The sequence below is a fragment of the Brassica rapa genome, chromosome A03, assembly GCF_000309985.2.
Source record: "Brassica rapa cultivar Chiifu-401-42 chromosome A03, CAAS_Brap_v3.01, whole genome shotgun sequence".
Classification (NCBI taxonomy): Eukaryota; Viridiplantae; Streptophyta; class Magnoliopsida; order Brassicales; family Brassicaceae; genus Brassica; species Brassica rapa.
Window position 1 is genome coordinate 34,407,442 of NC_024797.2, and position 18,462 is coordinate 34,425,903.

At 37.9% G+C, this 18,462-nt stretch overlaps 1 protein-coding gene and 1 long non-coding RNA gene across 2 annotated transcripts; one reads left to right on the forward strand and one right to left on the reverse strand.

Annotated features, from left to right (window-relative positions):
• Positions 1 to 1,142: 1,142 nt before the first annotated feature.
• On the reverse strand, positions 1,143 to 8,602 carry LOC103849293 (gibberellin 20 oxidase 4). Its single transcript, XM_009126090.2, has 3 exons — positions 7,823 to 8,602; positions 7,390 to 7,708; positions 1,143 to 7,222 (listed from the first exon to the last, which is right to left on the reverse strand). Exons 1-3 carry the CDS (start codon positions 8,365 to 8,367, stop codon positions 6,962 to 6,964), a joined length of 1,125 nt encoding a protein of 374 aa, XP_009124338.1. The 5' UTR covers positions 8,368 to 8,602; the 3' UTR covers positions 1,143 to 6,961.
• Positions 8,603 to 16,103: 7,501 nt separating this feature from the next.
• Positions 16,104 to 17,379, forward strand: LOC103849292. Its single transcript, XR_629390.3, has 2 exons — positions 16,104 to 16,281; positions 16,616 to 17,379. It is a non-coding gene; the product is annotated as an uncharacterized LOC103849292 (long non-coding RNA).
• Positions 17,380 to 18,462: the final 1,083 nt, after the last annotated feature.

An 18,462-nucleotide genomic window follows, 5' to 3' on the forward strand; every position in this document is an offset into this window, starting at 1 on the left:
TACAGTTTCAAAGATTCATAAACACATAAAGATAAATATACTACATATTATAGATTTTTTATTTTACTAAACTTAATATTTCAATTTAAATTTATTTGTATTTAATCAATTTTGTGGATAAGAATTGTAAAAACAAACGCAAAGAATGATGTTAACAAATTTAAAGTAAAACATGTGAGAATCTTCAGAAAATCACATTCTTATGCTTAATTTATATTTTAATTCCGTTGTTGTGTAACATTACCTATTGTGAATTGTGTTTCTTTTAGTTTGTTTTAAACCCTAAAAACAAGATGGAGGATTTACAGCAATTTTTTCTATATGTTTTAATTAAACATACCGTTAATATTATTTTTAGTTTAAATAAAATTGAACTATCTATAAATTATATAAAAAATAGTTAAGTTTTTAAATAATATATCATTTCAAATTAAATATCAAAGAAACTGTGCAAGGAACGGGTCCAAATCTAGTTTTATATAATTCACATAATTTCCAAATTAAAAATAAATATATTTAGTGTGTTTTTCTTGAGTTTATTTGAGATTGCTTATTGCCAAATAGGGACAAGAAAGATGATGTCTCGTAAAAGACAAGACGTTAAAAACAAAAAAAAATATTCAGGAAGTTCGAACCCTCGCCCTCGTGAGCCAAGATTCTACTCTCAACAAAACTCGCCATTGCCTCTCAGAAGACGAAAAATAAAAGTAGACAATTCCTTCGCAGTGCTTTCAATCTTTCCTTTAATCTTCACTTGCGTGGGTTTGATATTCTTCTGAAGAAAAGCAATCAGCGATCATAGTCCTCACTGCGGAGCAAATCGAATCCGATGTCAACGCCCTCCTTTCGTCGAAGCGGACAATTTTAAGAAGAGGAAGAAGAAGTGCATATTAGATCGAAGATGGATCCGGAGCAGACGTTTATCAGGGTTCAGGAGAGGTTCTCACAAATCTTAAAGCCTAGGGTTAGGGCTTTCCTAGAGTATATGTTTCTCTTCGTTGCCATCACTTTGTTCTGCATCCTCGTTGTTATGCACGCCAATTATGTTCAGCAGGTACTCAATTCACGCAGATTCTGACAAATCAGGATTAAGGTATTTTTTCAGAGCCGTTTTGGTAAATTGCCTCAGATAATGACTCTTATGGTTTAACTTTTAAGTCTGAAATACTGAAATCATAGTAATGCATATTTCTCGTTCTAATCAGATTTTTATGTAGTTTGGTTCATATGAATATTGTGGAGCTGAAGCTATAAATATGAGGTTTTTGGCTTGAACTTAGTTTGGAGTCTACTATTTAGAATCCGACCTAAGATACATTTCTGATTTTTTTCTGTGTTTTGTGTTTGCTTCTGGCGCAGCGTATCAACGGTAACTCAGCTCAAATTTAAAGATTTAGGTTAACCTTTAGAGACCTGACTTCTTGGATCGAAGAATTTAATCAAATTCGATACAAGGCTCTCGTATTGATGACAGAATCGAATCAATGCAATGCTTTAGAGAAAACCCTAGTTTATTATCTTTCAAAAACTAAGTAATATAATTACATATCGATGCCTTTATATACGGTCTTAGGGTCGGTTGATGATAACTTTCCCTTATAGAAATAGGAAACTAAGAACACAAAGGAAAATCAAAACACAAAACAAAAAGGAAATTCAAATCTTAACGAGAATGTTGCTTGGCGGGAAAGCTATCAAGATGCTACATTAGGTCCCCGGGGTTAGAAAGATTCGACCCCGAATCAGGCAACGGATCAGGAGAAACATAGCGTGATAAATAGCAAACGTTGAAAACATCTGATGTCGTGATATGAGAAGGCAGTTGAAGACGATAGGCGTTGTCGTTGATACGTTCAAGAACTTCAAGAGGACCGATCTTCTTAGCTTTTAGCTTATTGTAAGAATGAGCCGGCATCCTACACACACTTGATCTCCCACTTCAAATACAACACGACGACGATGAGCATCAGCCGCATTCTTGTAGGTAGCCGCAGACGTTTGTAAGTTGGAGACCACTTGGTCATGGACAGCATTAGTATCGCCGATAAAGTCAGCAGCAACACAATGGCGTCTAGTGAGATCAGGCAAGACAGTAAGATCGAGAGGTCCACGCGGGATCATGCCATAAACTACCTGAAAATGACTAAAACCTGAACTCCTATTCAAAGCGTGGTTGTGAGCAAATTCTTCTTGGGGAATTTTTGAATCCCATGATTTGATGGAGTCACCCACAAGGCAACGGAGCAAATTTCCCAAGGAACGGTTAGTGACTTCAGTTTGACCATCAGTTTGGGGATGGTAAGCTGAACTCATATCAAGGCTGGTGCCTAATATCTTCCAAAGGGAACGCCAAAAGTAACCTAAGAAACGAGAATCTCGGTCTGAAATGATAGATGTGGGCAAGCCATGGAGACAATAAACTTCACAGAATAACAGAACGGCATCCTGAAGTGGGTCCGTCGTCTTCTTACAAGGGATGAAGTGCACCATTTTGGAGAAACAATCGACCACCACAAATATAGAGTCGAAGCCTTTTTGAGTGCGAGGAAGTCCCATAACAAAATCCATATTGATATCACTCCAAGGCTGAGTAGGGATAGGAAGAGGCAAATAAAGGCCAGCATTGGTGGCATGACCCTTCGAACGTTGGCACACTACACACCTTTCCACAAATCTTTCAACATCGCGACGCAAGGTTGGCCAGTAGTATGAACGTGTAAGGAGATGCAGAGTTCGGTCACGACCAACATGACCATCTCCATGAGTTGATAGCATGCTTGTTATTGCTTGAGAATCGTAGTAGCATGGTAATGGTTAGGTTAGTTAGGGAATGCGGAATGCTTAGATGATATCGCTAAGTTGTGGATAGTTAGGTATTCAGGAATTAGTCTTTAGGCTAGATTCTGGAATATATTGATTGTGTTAATTTGCGATTAATACTAGTAACCTTGTGTTATTTTACCGGGTTTAGTATTAGTCATGTATTGTCCATATAGCATTTGTGTAACCCACAATGCTAGGCATGTTTGAGGTGGATTAGTGTTTCCTCGACCTCGTACCCAGCGTGTTTAAGGAAACCCTTTATTCGCTGGATCGAGAACACTCAGAGAGACGATGACCCATGGCTGAGTGGTTACACGGACGGGGTAGTGACCGGCAGTGGCCCGACTGTACTGGGGCTGTCGCGCGGTGACCCGACTGTACTCTGGGCCGCGTTCGGTTGAAAGTTCCTTCTTCTGGCCTTTGTGGTAGGGAGATAGGATATTACCGAGGATAGAGGAGGAACACTAAGTCACAAAGGGCCCTAGTTATAGTGTAGAGGGTGTAGAGGGTTGTTGAACCCTAGATTGAGTGGTAGCAAGTCATTAGCGGTTATGATTTCATATCGTTAACTATCTAGCTATTATTATCTGCTGCGTATTTTCGATATTGCTTATTGTTATTGAATTGTGCTATTAGGTGAATCTCTCGCTTTAGATTGTTTGGGGTGGGATTGCGAGGGGCTGTATTTGTTAGTTGGGGATTGTAACTCGCTGAGTAATACTAGATTACTCACTCCTCACTCGTTGTTGCTTTCAGGTGACCAGTAGACCGAGTCAGCCTGTAGAAGTCGCGGGGAGTTAGGCCGGCTGGTGTAGAGTTTGCATCTTTTTGCTAAAGACGTTGTTCAGAATATAAGTATGTACTTTTACTCGTTTGGCTTGCCACTACTTGTATAATATGTTGTGTTTGCGAACATGAATCACATATGATAAATAAAGGAATATTTTGTGTAAAATAACTTGTTGTTACTGATATTAGCTAGTCCAGCTAACAGAACGTTAGGTTCTGGTACGGGTTGAAAAGCCTTAGGCCTGAATATGACGGGACATGTTAGTGGGTAGACTGGCCTAGTCACGGATTGCACTTCTTGTGACCTTGGCCGGATTTCCCGTTAACTCGTCATGTAGCGCTTCCGAACCATGGTGTTGGGTTGGACGTCAGTCATGTTCTTGTTTGATTGTTGGCTGGCCGGTTAGCCTTTCATCTCTAACCCTTGGTGGGGGTCGTCCATCGGTCATGTTCTTGTTTGATTGTTGGCCGGTGGGTCGACCTATGCCTAGGACGGTTTGGGGGTGTTACATGTGCGGTCCGATATCACCATCAACACCAGCAACCAATAGATATGTATTTGTCTTAATTGATGATTACTCAAGATATATTTGCACGATGCTGCTAAGAGGGAATAGTGAAGCGTTCGATCGGTTCAAAAATTTCAAGGAGTACGTGGAGAATCAGACGAAGCTACAACTCAAGACTTTTTACACTGATAGAGGAGGAGAGTTCACATCTTTTGAGTTCATTCGTTTTTGTGAAGAAAACAGTGTAATTAGACATCTCACCGCACCGTATACACTGCAACAAAACGGTGTGGTCAAGAGACGAAATAGAACACTAATGGAGATGACTAGAAGTTTGATGAAAGCTATGAAGATACCTAATCAGCTATGGGGAGAAGCAGTACGTCAACGTATCTCATAAACCGCATTGCTACAAAGGCTTTGGAAAACAAGACTCCATACGAAGGCTTGTATGTTAAGAAACCGAACATTGAGCATCTAAGGGTCTTTGGATGTGTAGCTTTCGCAAAAATCAACGGTCCTCATCTTAAGAAGCTGGATGATCGATCAAGGATAGTGATCAACCTAGGCACAGAGCCTGGCTCAAAAGCTTACATGCTCTATGATCTGGTCGTGAAGAAGATAGTTGTTAGTAGAGATGTAATCTTTGACGAGAAGAAAAGTTGGGATTGGTGTACACTATCAACAAACGTGGACGAAGAACCAGGATCATTCAAGCTTTCTCATATCGATGTTACAGAAGAAGGAGATGGTGATGAGCATCAAGATCACCAACACCATGATGAGCAAAACAATAATGAAGAAGAAGAAGCCTTAGACGCTGGTGAACAAGAGCAAGTAGCAGAGAACAACGATGCAAACCAAGACCAGCATGTAACATCAAGATATGGCCGTAACATTAGTAATCGAGTTGCAGATGTCCTAAGCTGACGACACAACCACCCGTACCACAAAAGCGCTAATTTATATCAAAAAGACCGGGAATACGTGAATCTATCCCGAACATTTCCTAAAATACTAGATAAACTGACTCAGATCGGTCTCCCTCAATCGAGAGGCTCGCTTGCTTCACTTTACTCGCAGTTCTTCATGTGTCCGTTCCAGGGTTTAGCACTTTCGCAGACATGTATCCTTCCGACCCATTCTTTGGTTCGATATGGACTGCCCCGTTAGCAGGATCTTCAACGACCTATGCTTTACAAGATGGAATCCTCTTTCACGAAAACCGATTATCTATACCGGACTGCAGTCTTCGTTTACAACTTATTTCAGAACTTCACAACGAGGGTCACATCGGGCGAGATCGCACGCTACAATTGCTCTCAGCGTTGTACTTTTGGCCTTCTCTTTGCCGGGATGTTGAACGATTTGTGGAGCGTTGTGTGATTTGTCAAACCTCTAAAGGTCAAGCTTCAAACGCAGGCTTATATCTTCCATTACCTATACCGACACAGCCGTGGACTGATATTAGTATGGGTTTTGTGATAGGTTTACCACGAACTCAAAACGGATTCGATTCAATTTTTTTGTTGTCGATCATTTCTCCAAGATGGTCCATTTTATACCTTGTAAGCGTACCACCGATGCTGTCCAGGTCGCTACATTATTTTTCTGCGAGATCTATCGCTTGCACGGGTTACCATTGTCGATTGTGTCAGATAGAGATTCACGTTTTCTTGGACATTTTTGGTGCTCCTTATGGAAATTACTGAATACAAGCCTCGATATGAGTTCTGCTTATCATCCTTAGACCGATGGACAGACCGAAGTTACTAATTGTTCGCTTGGTAATATTTTGCGCAGCCTGGTGGGAACTTCAATCAAATGTTGGGATTCAAAGTTGACTCAAGCAGAGTTTTCTAATAACCATGCTGTTAACCGTAGTACTCACTTCAGTCCGTTTCAAATTGTTTACAGTTTGGTTCCTCGTGCGCCTACTGATCTATCTACCTTACCCGACCGCCAGCGTCTTCATGGAGATGCAGAGACATTCATGGAACAGCTTGTGGAGACGCATGTTCAAACTAAAGCCAATTTCGAAGCTGCGGTGTCAAAGTATAAAACTGCCGCTGATGCACATCGTCGACGGCTTGTCATTGACGTAGGCGACCTTGTCTGGGTGGTTTTGAATCGTGACCGTATGCCGGCTCATGCATATGATAAACTCAAGGCAAAGAAGATCGGCCCGGTGGAAGTTCTCGAACGTATAAATGACGATGCCTATCAACTACGCCTTCTTTCGGATATCACTACTTCTGATATCCGAAATTCAAGTACCTGTCCCGATATTTTCCGCCGGACGTCCCTCAAAATTCGCAGACGAATCCTCTTCACCCCAGGGGACCTGATGCAGCAGTTACTTCAACGAAAACTTTCCTTTTGTTATTTCCTTTTTACTTAGGGTTTGTGTTTTGCCTTTTCTATTTAGGTTAAGGATTTTAATGACGGTTTAAGAGTTTTATATAATGAAATTAAATTCATCTTCAGAAGCAAGTCTTTAGAGTTTTCAATCGAAAACCCTAGATCGAGCTGATATCTTGTTCGTACCCTCCATCAACCTATGTGTTCTTGAATCGATCTATGTAAATCGTTCTATTCAGTCTTTAAATAGGTCAGTTATATGACACGTTGAATAAAATATAGTATTATTCAATATGATTCTTGTAATATTTTTCCTCTCATACTGAGTTTGTCTCTCTTTCTCACTCTTTATTTATTTATAGTACATATGCTCAATAAAAACAACCATGGGAGATTGTCTAACATCTTTATATATAAAAAAAAAAACATATAAGGTCACTTTCAACAGTTCAATTTTTTTTTTTAATTGCCACGATTCTTCATAAGAAAATTCTTCTGGTTTTAAGCCATTTTGTGAACTCTTTAAGCGTGTTCTCGTCTGTTCTATAATGTTTCATTACGAACTCATGAAGCAAAGACCATGTAAAATCAGGATACGCTCTTTCGCCTTTTAATTCTTCTGGTGGCTTCACCACTTTGTCCATTTTCGGAGATAGGAAGAATACAAGTGTCTTTCTTTCGGTTTGGCTATTTACTACCGCTCGATGCAAGCAACTCTTGTATCTTCCATTGGTTAGAGCCTATCATCAAACACCCCGGGCAATTAAACAAAATTGTTTAAATTTGTTTTTATGATCAAATATCCCAAAAAAACAATTGTTTAAGTTTGCTGTCTTATTAGTATTCACTGAAATTTTTCTTTTTGGTAAAAGTATTCACTAAACTTAAAGGGGGAAGGAGAAGTTACCCTGAAAGTGTCGCCAATGTTAACCACCAACGCTTGAGGGTTATAAGGGATTGATTGCCACTGGTTGTCCACGAAAACTTGAAGACCACTGTGGTCTTGTTGAAGTATTGTTAGAGAGGTTGGATCGCAATGTGGTCCTGACCCTAATACATCATTCGGTTGCTTGCACTTTGGGTAGTAATTCAATCTCAATATGGATTCGTTGTCTTCGAAAAAATCTACAAAATGGCTCCTTTTGATTCCAAGACTCATTGCAAGAAGTTCCATGATCCTTAGTGAGAGATTGCTCATGGCCTCCGCGTATTCTTGATAAACACTCCTGCATATATACATGGAACAAGTATCGTTTTGTTTACGTATAAAAATCACTACATAACATAAAAACGTAAACGAAGTAGTAAAAACAAATAAAAAGAAAGTGTCTATTATGTACCCAAAATCGTTGTATCCCTGTCCCATTTTCTTAATAATGAAGTCTTTAACGATTTCAGAATGATTCTCGCTCTTCTCCTGTGGGGAGAACCTAAATGACAGCATTTCCTTCCAGGGGAGATTCTTCTTGAATTTTCCTACAAAGCTACTAGTGTAACCCCAGCTTTCGTCATGGTTCCTCTGAGCCTTCTGTTTCTCACAAGTCGGTGACTTAAAGAATCTGTCCATTAGTGTACATGCACTAGACATGAGTCCCTCATCGACTCCATGGTTGGTGACCAGGAAGAAACCATGTTGTTTTGCCCCTTCTGCCACGAGTCTTGTTGCCTCCGAGACCAAAAACTGGTCGCCGGAGAGGACACCGGCGAGGTCGATGAGGGGGATCTGGAGGATCGGAATGTTAGCAGAGGGTTTCTTATCGTCCGGCCATACAAACTCTTGAGGTATTTGGTTTTGTTGATTATTTATGACAGTCGAACCAAAGAGTGTCAAAGGGTTATCTTCGGTTTTCTTTCCATTGAAAGAGAGCTCTGTGATGTATTCCATCTCAAGTCGAAATGAATAGATGTTTAATATTTGAAAGAAACAAGAAAAAGAGAAATAACGTTAGAAGTAGGCTGTCTTTTTCATTAAGTGTTGTGTAAATGGAGAGGAGAAGAGTCACATTTATAAGAGCGAGAAGAAAGGTCTTTCATAATATAAATGGCATGGTAGAATCTCACAATACACAGACAAATGGCAAGTACACTGAACACGAGATGTTTTTTTTTATATTTGATCATAAACATTTTTTGTCCATACACAGAGGCAATCAAAACCTTTGACTACTATAGCTGAGTGTAATACTTTCTTATATAATTAGATTGTAATACTTTTTTATATAATTAGTGTAACATTTTTTGTCCATACACAGAGGCAATCAAAACATTTTTTGTCCATACACAGAGGCAATTAAAGAGGAAAAGTGTCCCTGAGTGTAATACTTTCTTATATAATTAGATTCAACCATGTCTGTTCATACGATAAGATTAACGTTACACATCTATAGTAGTCAAAGGTTTTGATTGCCTCTGTGTATGGACAAAAAAAGTTTATGATAAAATATAAAAACGGACATCTCGTGTTCAGTGTACTTGCCATTTGTCTGTGTATAGTGAGATTCTACCATATCATTTATATGAAAGTATTACACTCAAGAACACTTTTCCTCTTTAATATTTTACTATAGGTCAGTTTCTTCTCCTCAAACACTTCTATTAACTCTTTGCACATAGAGAGGAAATGTAAAATTTCAATCCTGCCCTTCTCCTTTCTAACAAGAAAATAAATTTTAATTATTAAAATCATAGTTGTATAAAACAACTTTTTTTTGACGTAAAAAAAAAAAACAACTTTTTTTTAATTTTCACATCGATAAAAAAAAATTGTTTTCTATCATCATCATCATCGGTTCCTTCTGGAATTTTAATATCCACAGAGAAAAAAGGAGACCATAAAGTTGCCATGCCCTCTGTTGAATCGTGACCTTATCTGCTCACTTCAACCCACGGCTTAGCTTGATTCTGACCACCACACCATGATCTCCTCTCGCCGGGATTGTGCTCCTCTGCAACACGAAGACAGCTGTGGCCGTCTCTCCGTCGCAGTTCATCGTCGCGAGTCTCCGTTCGCCGTTGAATCTCTCCACCGAAAATCAAAGCCCAAGCCACCGTGAGAGCACTGTCCAAGCCGTACGTCTACTACGTCGCCGTGCTCAGCTCCGCTGGTTTCGTGCTCAGCTCCGCTGGTTTCGTGCTCCGTCACGACTGTCTCGGAACATAGATCGAACAATCTGGGTTACGGGGATCGATTCATCTGTCTGACCCAACTTCTTCATAATTTCACAAATGGTCCCTCGACTTGTGGTTAATTGTGACTTTACCCCAAATGTTTTCTAATCTGCAGATTTTCTTTCTGATTCTTCCCAAACTTTCAGAAAATGTACTTTAGCCCTTGTCATATGCAAATAAACACATATATGTATTAAAAATATTTAAATACATTCTAAAGTGATTTAAATGAAGTAAAACAAGTGTTAAAACTCATTAAATTATGAAATATTAATTGCAAAAAGAGATCTTACAAATATTGAAAGACAAAATTGTAGATATGAGTTGAGAAAATACTGTTCTTTCATTTTCGTTTTGGAATTTGAGATTAGCATAAATTCTGTAATGTATGGATTAAGATTACATTAAGGATGACTAGTTAATCTTTGGACTTTGGTCTATAGACTGGTGTACATGTCGATATATAAATAAGTGTAGATGTCATTAGTGTACATGGCTTCTTTTTTTTGCATAAAAATTAGTGTACATAATTGAAACACACATCTATAAATCTACAAATCATTGCTCAATATCATCTTAAAAACTCAGAATTTATATATGATAGCTATATGTGACATTTGTTCTCTCATAGAAAGTCACAACGATTTCGAGCAAGTGATTGTTACAAGTTTATTGAAGAAAGGTACACATGTACACTTCAAAGATGAAGTTCATATTGTATCCATGCATTTTATTGAACAGTTACCATGCGTTTTTGTTGTTTGATTTTTAGACAAACAACATCATTTCAAGTACTACGCAAATGCAATATGTATATATATTGTTTTATTTAAAATAGAACTATATGTAATGTTTAATTTAAAAAGTTATAACTAACATAATATAATGTTTATGTGAATCATTATAAGTCTCTCTAGTACGGGTTCGATCACGCGTTTGCTCGTTTTGCTTAATTGTAAAAAAAATTATGTGTGGCAATTTTGTAATAAAATCGTCATCTTGAAGTTAGGGTTTCCTACGATTTCTGCAATTACATCGCGGAGCCGCCATTGATTTTTCATGAAATCTACATTTCTTTACGATTTTACCTCAAAAACTTACAAATGTTGTATAGATTAGCCGATTATACTCAAAAGACAAGAAAAAAAAACAAGTTTTCTTATAATTTCTTAATTTTAACACTAGGTGAGAGACAACATGAAAGTCGAACGCATGAACCCACAAACCCATGTTTCCATTGTCATTGAGCCGAGGTGAGTTCGTCATCAACCACATGTACACTTCAAAGATGAAGTTCATATTGTATCCATGCATTTTATTGAACACTTACCATGCGTTTTTGTTGTTTGATTTTTAGACAAACAACATCATTTCAAGTACTACGCAAATGCAATACGTATATATACTGTTTTATTTAAAATAGAACTATATGTAATGTTTAATTTAAAAAGTTATAACTAACATAATATAATGTTTATGTGAATCATTATAAGTCTTTCTAGTACGGGTTCGATCACGCGTTTGCTCGTTTTGCTTAATTGTAAAAAAAATTATGTGTGGCAATTTTGTAATAAAATCGTCATCTTGAAGTTAGGGTTTCCTACGATTTCTGCAATTACATCGCGGAGCCGCCATTGATTTTTCATGAAATCTACATTTCTTTACGATTTTACCTCAAAAACTTACAAATGTTGTATAGATTAGCCGATTATACTCAAAAGACAAGAAAAAAAACAAGTTTTCTTATAATTTCTTAATTTTAACACTAGGTGAGAGACAACATGAAAGTCGAACGCATGAACCCACAAACCCATGTTTCCATTGTCATTGAGCCGAGGTGAGTTTGTCATCAACCACATGTACACTTCAAAGATGAAGTTCATATTGTATCCATGCATTTTATTGAACACTTACCATGCGTTTTTGTTGTTTGATTTTTAGACAAACAACATCATTTCAAGTACTACCCAAATGCAATACGTATATATACTGTTTTATTTAAAATAGAACTATATGTAATGTTTAATTTAAAAAGTTATAACTAACATAATATAATGTTTATGTGAATCATTATAAGTCTCTCTAGTACGGGTTCGATCACGCGTTTGCTCGTTTTGCTTAATTGTAAAAAAAATTATGTGTGGCAATTTTGTAATAAAATCGTCATCTTGAAGTTAGGGTTTCCTACGATTTCTGCAATTACATCGCGGAGCCGCCATTGATTTTTCATGAAATCTACATTTCTTTACGATTTTACCTCAAAAAACTTACAAATGTTGTATAGATTAGCCGATTATACTCAAAAGACAAGAAAAAAAACAAGTTTTCTTATAATTTCCTAATTTTAACACTAGGTGAGAGACAACATGAAAGTCGAACGCATGAACCCACAAACCCATGTTTCCATTGTCGTTGAGCCGAGGTGAGTTTGTCATCAGCAACGTTATGCTCGACCTCCAAACCTCAACTACGACCTTCATCACTGATTTTATGTAAAGGTCCGACGAGATTGGTGTCGGTGAATTCGACGAAATGATGGGGAAGAAACCTCCACATTTGAATCTATTGATATGATAGAAAAAATGAGTAAAGATAAAAGGATATTTAGTTTATGTGGCTGTAATTTAAAGCAATAAAGTGAAGATATAATTTTAATTTTCATGACAAGTCACCACGAGTGACAAAGGAAGAAATAATTTAGTTGGGTGAGTGTTGAAGTTGGTTCGGGACATAGTAGTCTTTCCATCCTCAGAAACTACCTCAGTAGCTTAAATATACCTACAGTGTTATATAATCTCAAAAACTGACCCAGAGTGTAAAACACTCATTATATAAAGCCGAATGTCATTTACGTTTGAAGCTACGGACCACATGCACTAGAACGCAGAGTTTTGCTAAGGTGAACGAAACTTTTTTTTTTCTTTTTTTTTTTGAGCGAAAATATTTGCTAGAAGGATTTCTAGGATTTCAGCTTTGACTTCGATCAACCTTGCATATTGGCGCCGTCTTCTTCGGAAGGAATTTCTGGTAGGTTTTTTCCTTTCTACAGCACCTCATGTGGATAAGATTCTCATTATCGTAACAAAGTATGGCAGCAGAGGGTACACCACAAAATGATTTGGGTTCAAAATCCACTTACTTGAGCTAAAATGCTGAGGAGAAATATGGAATATAGAGGATTTTAAAATGGTGGTGGATAAATGGTCCCCATATACGGAGGGAAAGGAGCAAGAGTCTGAAAAGATATCCATGTATGTTGATCATGAAGAAAGTCTCAATGAATATGTTTTCTAGGAAACATTGAAAGTCTCCATGAATATGTTTTCTAGGAAACATTGAGCTTCATCACTAGCAGTAGGTCTTGATTAATGCTGGGGATGGGGACGGTGAGGACCGCGAGGTTGGGGGGAGGGGGAGGGTAGAAGAAAATGTTGAGGTAGTGGGAGGTAAAAAATGGATGTATAGAACTAAGAAGAAGACAATCCAAACATGAGGATGTTGTTGGGGATGGATTTACATCCTCCTCAAGGTCTATTTGACATTGAACTAGACCTATATTGCTAGGAAGTTTTAGGCTTCATCTTTGTATAAATAAGTAGATCTTTCTCTTGATTAAGGATCTCTTTCTCCATTTCTTAGACTTGAGACACTTTCATATAGAAATCTAATTGATTCATAGGTTCACTTTACACTTCAAACACCTTTTTAATGTAATCTATAATCAATATGATCTCTTTTATACTCGTTTTCATGTTTATTTCTCATTTGATTCTTTCAAGATTTCTCTTAAGCCTTAAAGAATCTAATCAGCATTTTTAGATTTTTTTTATTGTATTGATTCAACAAACATTTCAGCATAAACACGATTCTTGGATCAAACAGTTGGGGCTAAAAGGAAGGGGCTAAGGAGAACTTGGGAAAATTTTAGATCTAGTAAAAAAAAAAAAAAAAAAAAAATCAAAAATGTCGTCTTGTTTCTTCACCAATACACGTGAGGGGACAGTTTGAAGCTTTCTTGAACCAAGGTGAAAGCTTTTCTTTTGATTCTCAGAGAGCTCGTCATCTGGTCCTTCGGCTTACGGAGATGGCTCGGAGCGGCGATGGCGATCTCGCGATGGTTGAGTCTCGTTTCTTTGGTGACGAACTCGTCAATTCCGATCTGGGCATCTCGTCTTCATGGATGAAAAACTCGTCAATTCGCTTCTCCACCACCACGTCGAGTTCAATCACTGCTCGAGCTTCTTTCCAGTCCGTGAAGAAAGCCGTAACGATAAACCAAATCATCTCGTCACTTTGTCGTCTCTTCACGGTGGCAACCGCTTATCTGACTTCGAAACGAACGAGGAGCTTTCGGGGAGAAGTGGTCTGCGATCTCCATCTCCTGCCTTCACCGAACATCAAGCGAGTGGGTCAGCTCAACATCTTCGGACCAACGAACTTCAAAGCCGTGAGGATCACGAACTCGTCAACTTCGAAGATTTCTGGTTGTGGCCGTGAGGAACAGTCAATCATCTCATCACGGCGGCACCTCCTCACGAGGGTTCGATCGGTGACAGAACGGAGGGTCATGACGTCACCCTCGCGCTTCAAATATATCACCAAACTTCAGAAGGAGGTTAAAGCCTAACAGAGCTCCAAATTGCTTCTGAGGGTGCTGTTTACGACATGAGCTCTGTTATTTGTCATGTCGAGACCTCCACCAACGGTGCGTCTTTCACAAGCTTGCTCGAGTTGAGTTTAGCAGGTCCATGCTTGATGTCTGTCACAAGACGTGTCTTAACTGGTGCTTGAGTACACTTGGAAGTAAAGAGCTTAGCTTCAAGCTCTTGCCTCTACATCACAAAATCTCAACGACTTGAAGAAGAACATTAAGAAGGGTGGTCACGTCAGCACCTGACACCTTCTTAGCGGAGAGCATCGCACCTTGGGGACATCACAGTGCTCTTGTTTGTACCACGGGACGTGTCTTCGGCGGGTCGAGTTGCCAAGCTTCTCTTCATCTCGTCGTTTATTCCGCATCAGCAGCAACTTCGGCAAGAACACGATCTCGACTCATCTCAGAGTTTGATCTCCGTCGCCGTTATACTAGAGTTCTCGATGATCTCGACCTTGGCGCAATAGAGACAAGACGTTTCGATCAAACAACCTGCTCCTTCAACGCTCACTGATCTCTAACTAAAAGTTAAAAGATTCGAGATCGTTAACATGTCAATGATTCTCAAGAGCTTCACACGCTTTGATGTAGAGAATGAGTTGGCTTCTTTGCTGTCAGATTAGTGATGTGTCTAACTCACACTCAAAAACTAGCTCAAGAGTGGAGGATTGCCCATACACATATATATATTGCCCAAAGATCACATCATTAAACGATGTGGGACATCTAATAGCCCCTCTCGAGATGTGGATGGGAAACGGTCCAATCGGAAACAGCCCAAGTCCAACATCTCGGAAATACCACAGCAAGATGGGCCATTTTTATAGACTACATAGGTAGACAACTATTTATATGGGAAATCATCTGTTGGGCTTAACCATAGGCTCTGATACCATATTAGTGATGGGCCTAACTCACACCCAAAAGCTAGCTCAAGAGTGGAGGATTGCCCATACACATATATATATTGCCCAAAGATCACGTCATTAAACGATGTGGGACATCTAATAGCCCCTCTCGAGATGTGGATGGGAAACGGTCCAATCCGAAACAGCCCAAGTCCAACATCTCGGAAATACCACAGCAAGATGGGCCATTTTTATAGGCTACATAGGTAGACAACTATTTATATGGGAAATTATCTGCTGGGCTTAACCATAGGCTCTGATACCATATTAGTGATGGGCCTAACTCACACCCAAAAGCTAGCTCAAGAGTGGAGGATTGCCCATACACATATATATATTGCCCAAAGATCATATCATTAAACGATGTGGGACATCTAATAGATCACGCTGTCCTTATGTCCGTGTGTTGTGCCATCAAATACGAAGCAAACCAACGATCTTGGCGGGGCACGCTATGATTGCCGCAACGTTGTGAGAGGATCAATTCGTAACACACAGTTTCATCATAGTTCATCCGTATCTATAATGGTTACTACAAGCCTCTTCATAAAGCAAGGTTCTGTGTAAATCAAAGCTTAGCAACCTTGGACACTTGTTTCTTCTTCACCTCAAAAGATAAGTATCTTATAACCTTTATGAGATAATTGCCGTTGATTTCTTTGTTGTTTGCAACCTGTGCATAATGATTAGTGATTGATAAATTACTAGCATCATATGCCACAGCCGAGCATTAACATGAGCTAAACCATCGCTTGCTTATCCATTACACAAAAATTTAATTATCTCTTTTGGATAAAATAATCATCATATCTTTCTTTGTGAGACAGAATCAATTGTGAGGCAGACATATGACAAGCTCAGACTCTGGTACAAGCTCTAGCTGACGTGATCACGGTCCGCACAACTCCTGCTGACTTCATCGTCGCCAATCACGAGCTCATCACCGGACCTCGCAACTCACAGCACGTTTCTCTTGACAACAATTATCATAGCCTGACGACTCGTACACACCAACAACTTGCTCGGCACACACGATCTCAACATGAGACTTCGGGTCGGCAATATTTCGGTAAACTTGTATTTTAGGCACAAGTTTAAATTGAACTTGCTTTTTGTTAGGCACGAGTTTGCGGTCGTCTCGCTTATTGTTAGACACGAGTTTACAAAAACTCATCTTTGGCTAGGCATGAGTTTACAGAAGCTCTCCTTCTACTAGGCACGAGTTCTCAGTAAACTCGCCTCTATCTTAGCATGAGTCAAGTAAACTCGTCTTTCGCTAAGCACAAATTTAAAGCAAACTCGCTTTTTACTAGGCACAAGTTCGAAATAAACTCGCCTAAACCGCCATAGGTATGAGTATGTCTAGTTCATTGTCTAATAAACCTTATTCGTAAACTTCGCAGAGATCGATTCCATCTCTCTCTACGAACTTGGGGGACTTACTGTTGGAGATGAATTTACATCCTCCTCAAGACCCATTAGACATTGAACTAGACCCATATTGCTAGGAAGCCCTAGGCTTCATCTTTGTATAAATAAGGAGATCTTTCTCTTGATTAAGGATCTCTTTCTCCATTTCTTAGACTTGAGACATTTTCATATAGAGATCTAATTGATTCATAGGTTCACTTTACACTTCAAACACCTTTGTAATGTAATCTATAATCAATATGATCTCTTTTATACTCTTTTTCATGTTCATTTCTCATTTGATTCTTTCAAGATTTCTCTTAAACCTCAAAGAATCTAATCAGCATTTTTAAATTCTTTTATTGTATTGATTCAACAAATATTTCAGCGTAAACACCATTCTTGGATCAAACAGATGTGTAGAAAGGGATTGTAAGGTAAACTTCCTCGAAACTCTAAGAAAAATAAAAAAATTGACTTCCTAGAGTTCGACTTAAACAACAAAGGATGTCAATCCCTTTTATCGTGCGCAAGAGATTCTCCCAAATAAATCTTTACATGTTTAAGTTAATGTTTGCGTATGTAACAAATCAAATAAATATTTTGTAGTCTGTAACTCTAGATAAATAATCAAGGTATGAATTTTAGATGCGGGTTGAAGTTGTAAAGTTAAAGAGAATAAAGCATTCAAAATGGTATCTTCTGTTTTCAAAGACTGATCTTTTATGGCTAATTATGAATTTAATTTTTTGAATCATATTCCGATTGTATGAAGTTTATCGGTGCATGTTACTCCTGTTTTCAAAAGTAACCAAATATTTGGTAACATGTTGTATTGTTTTATTGGAAGGGGCAGATGAGGAATGTGTTTGTTTGTTTGCCTATGCAATGAACTTTGCTGAGACAAGAAAAATTTTGGCCCTGGAGAGATTACTAGCAAAAGACCATTTCTTCTTCTATATTGAAAAGACATAGAAACAGAAGGAAATAAAATGGTAGCTTACCAAAAACAAGTCTCAAAACAAAAATAATCTCTAAAGATGGCTAATCATCGATAAATTTCATAAATATATGCAATTACAAGATTACAGTGTTAAATAAATTCTAACTATTTCACATAAATAAATATCTAAAAGTTTAAATTGTAACTTTTTCTTATAAAAAAAAATTACTTTTTTTTGCTGGTTATTTTACCGAATATGAAAAATATTTATGGTACAAAACGAGTGGAACAAATAATTTAGTCTTTTATGTTATTTAAGAAAGTGTACTTTTGTAGAGTATTCTGTGAAATATGTAAAATATTTATTAAACAAATAAAAAGGACTTTTTGCAAAAACGACTCAAAATTTAAAGTCAAACACAAAACTAACCCATGACTTTTTTTGGAACTTTCATTTGCTCTATTCACCCCAGAAATTCGGATTATTCACAAAAATATCATTATTTTTTTTTTCAAAAATACTTGTTTTACTCAATCATCCTTATTTTCCTCTTTTATTTACAACATTGCCATTATCATCAATACATCAACCACCATGAACAACCAATTTTAAGCTCTAAATGCACTTAAAATAAACATCTACTTCTTCATATTCTTTTTTCTTACACACACAAACCATATCCTTTCACTTCCTCTCTTATTTCATCTCAAAATCATAACTTTTTGATTTTAAAATTTTTAAGTTTATTAGAGTTATTCAAGTTCATGATTCAAGAACGAGTGAGTAATTTTCATTAAGAACTCATGTGTACTTGGAAAAGTTAAACATGAACCTCATTGGATCTAAGAATGATTTTTGAATTTTTTTCCAGATCTATTCGCTAGAACACTTTAGTG

What these genes read in the sequence shown, in the direction of transcription:
- LOC103849293 (XM_009126090.2), bottom strand. Translation starts at nt 8,367, where the DNA reads ATGGAATACATCACAGAGCTCTCTTTCAATGGAAAGAAAACCGAAGAT. An exon ending in CAGGGATACAACGATTTTGG is followed by an intron (nt 7,709 to 7,822) that starts GTACATAATAGA and finishes GTATATATGCAG; the next exon opens with GAGTGTTTATCAAGAATACG. An exon ending in ACATTGGCGACACTTTCAGG is followed by an intron (nt 7,223 to 7,389) that starts GTAACTTCTCCT and finishes GTTTGATGATAG; the next exon opens with GCTCTAACCAATGGAAGATA.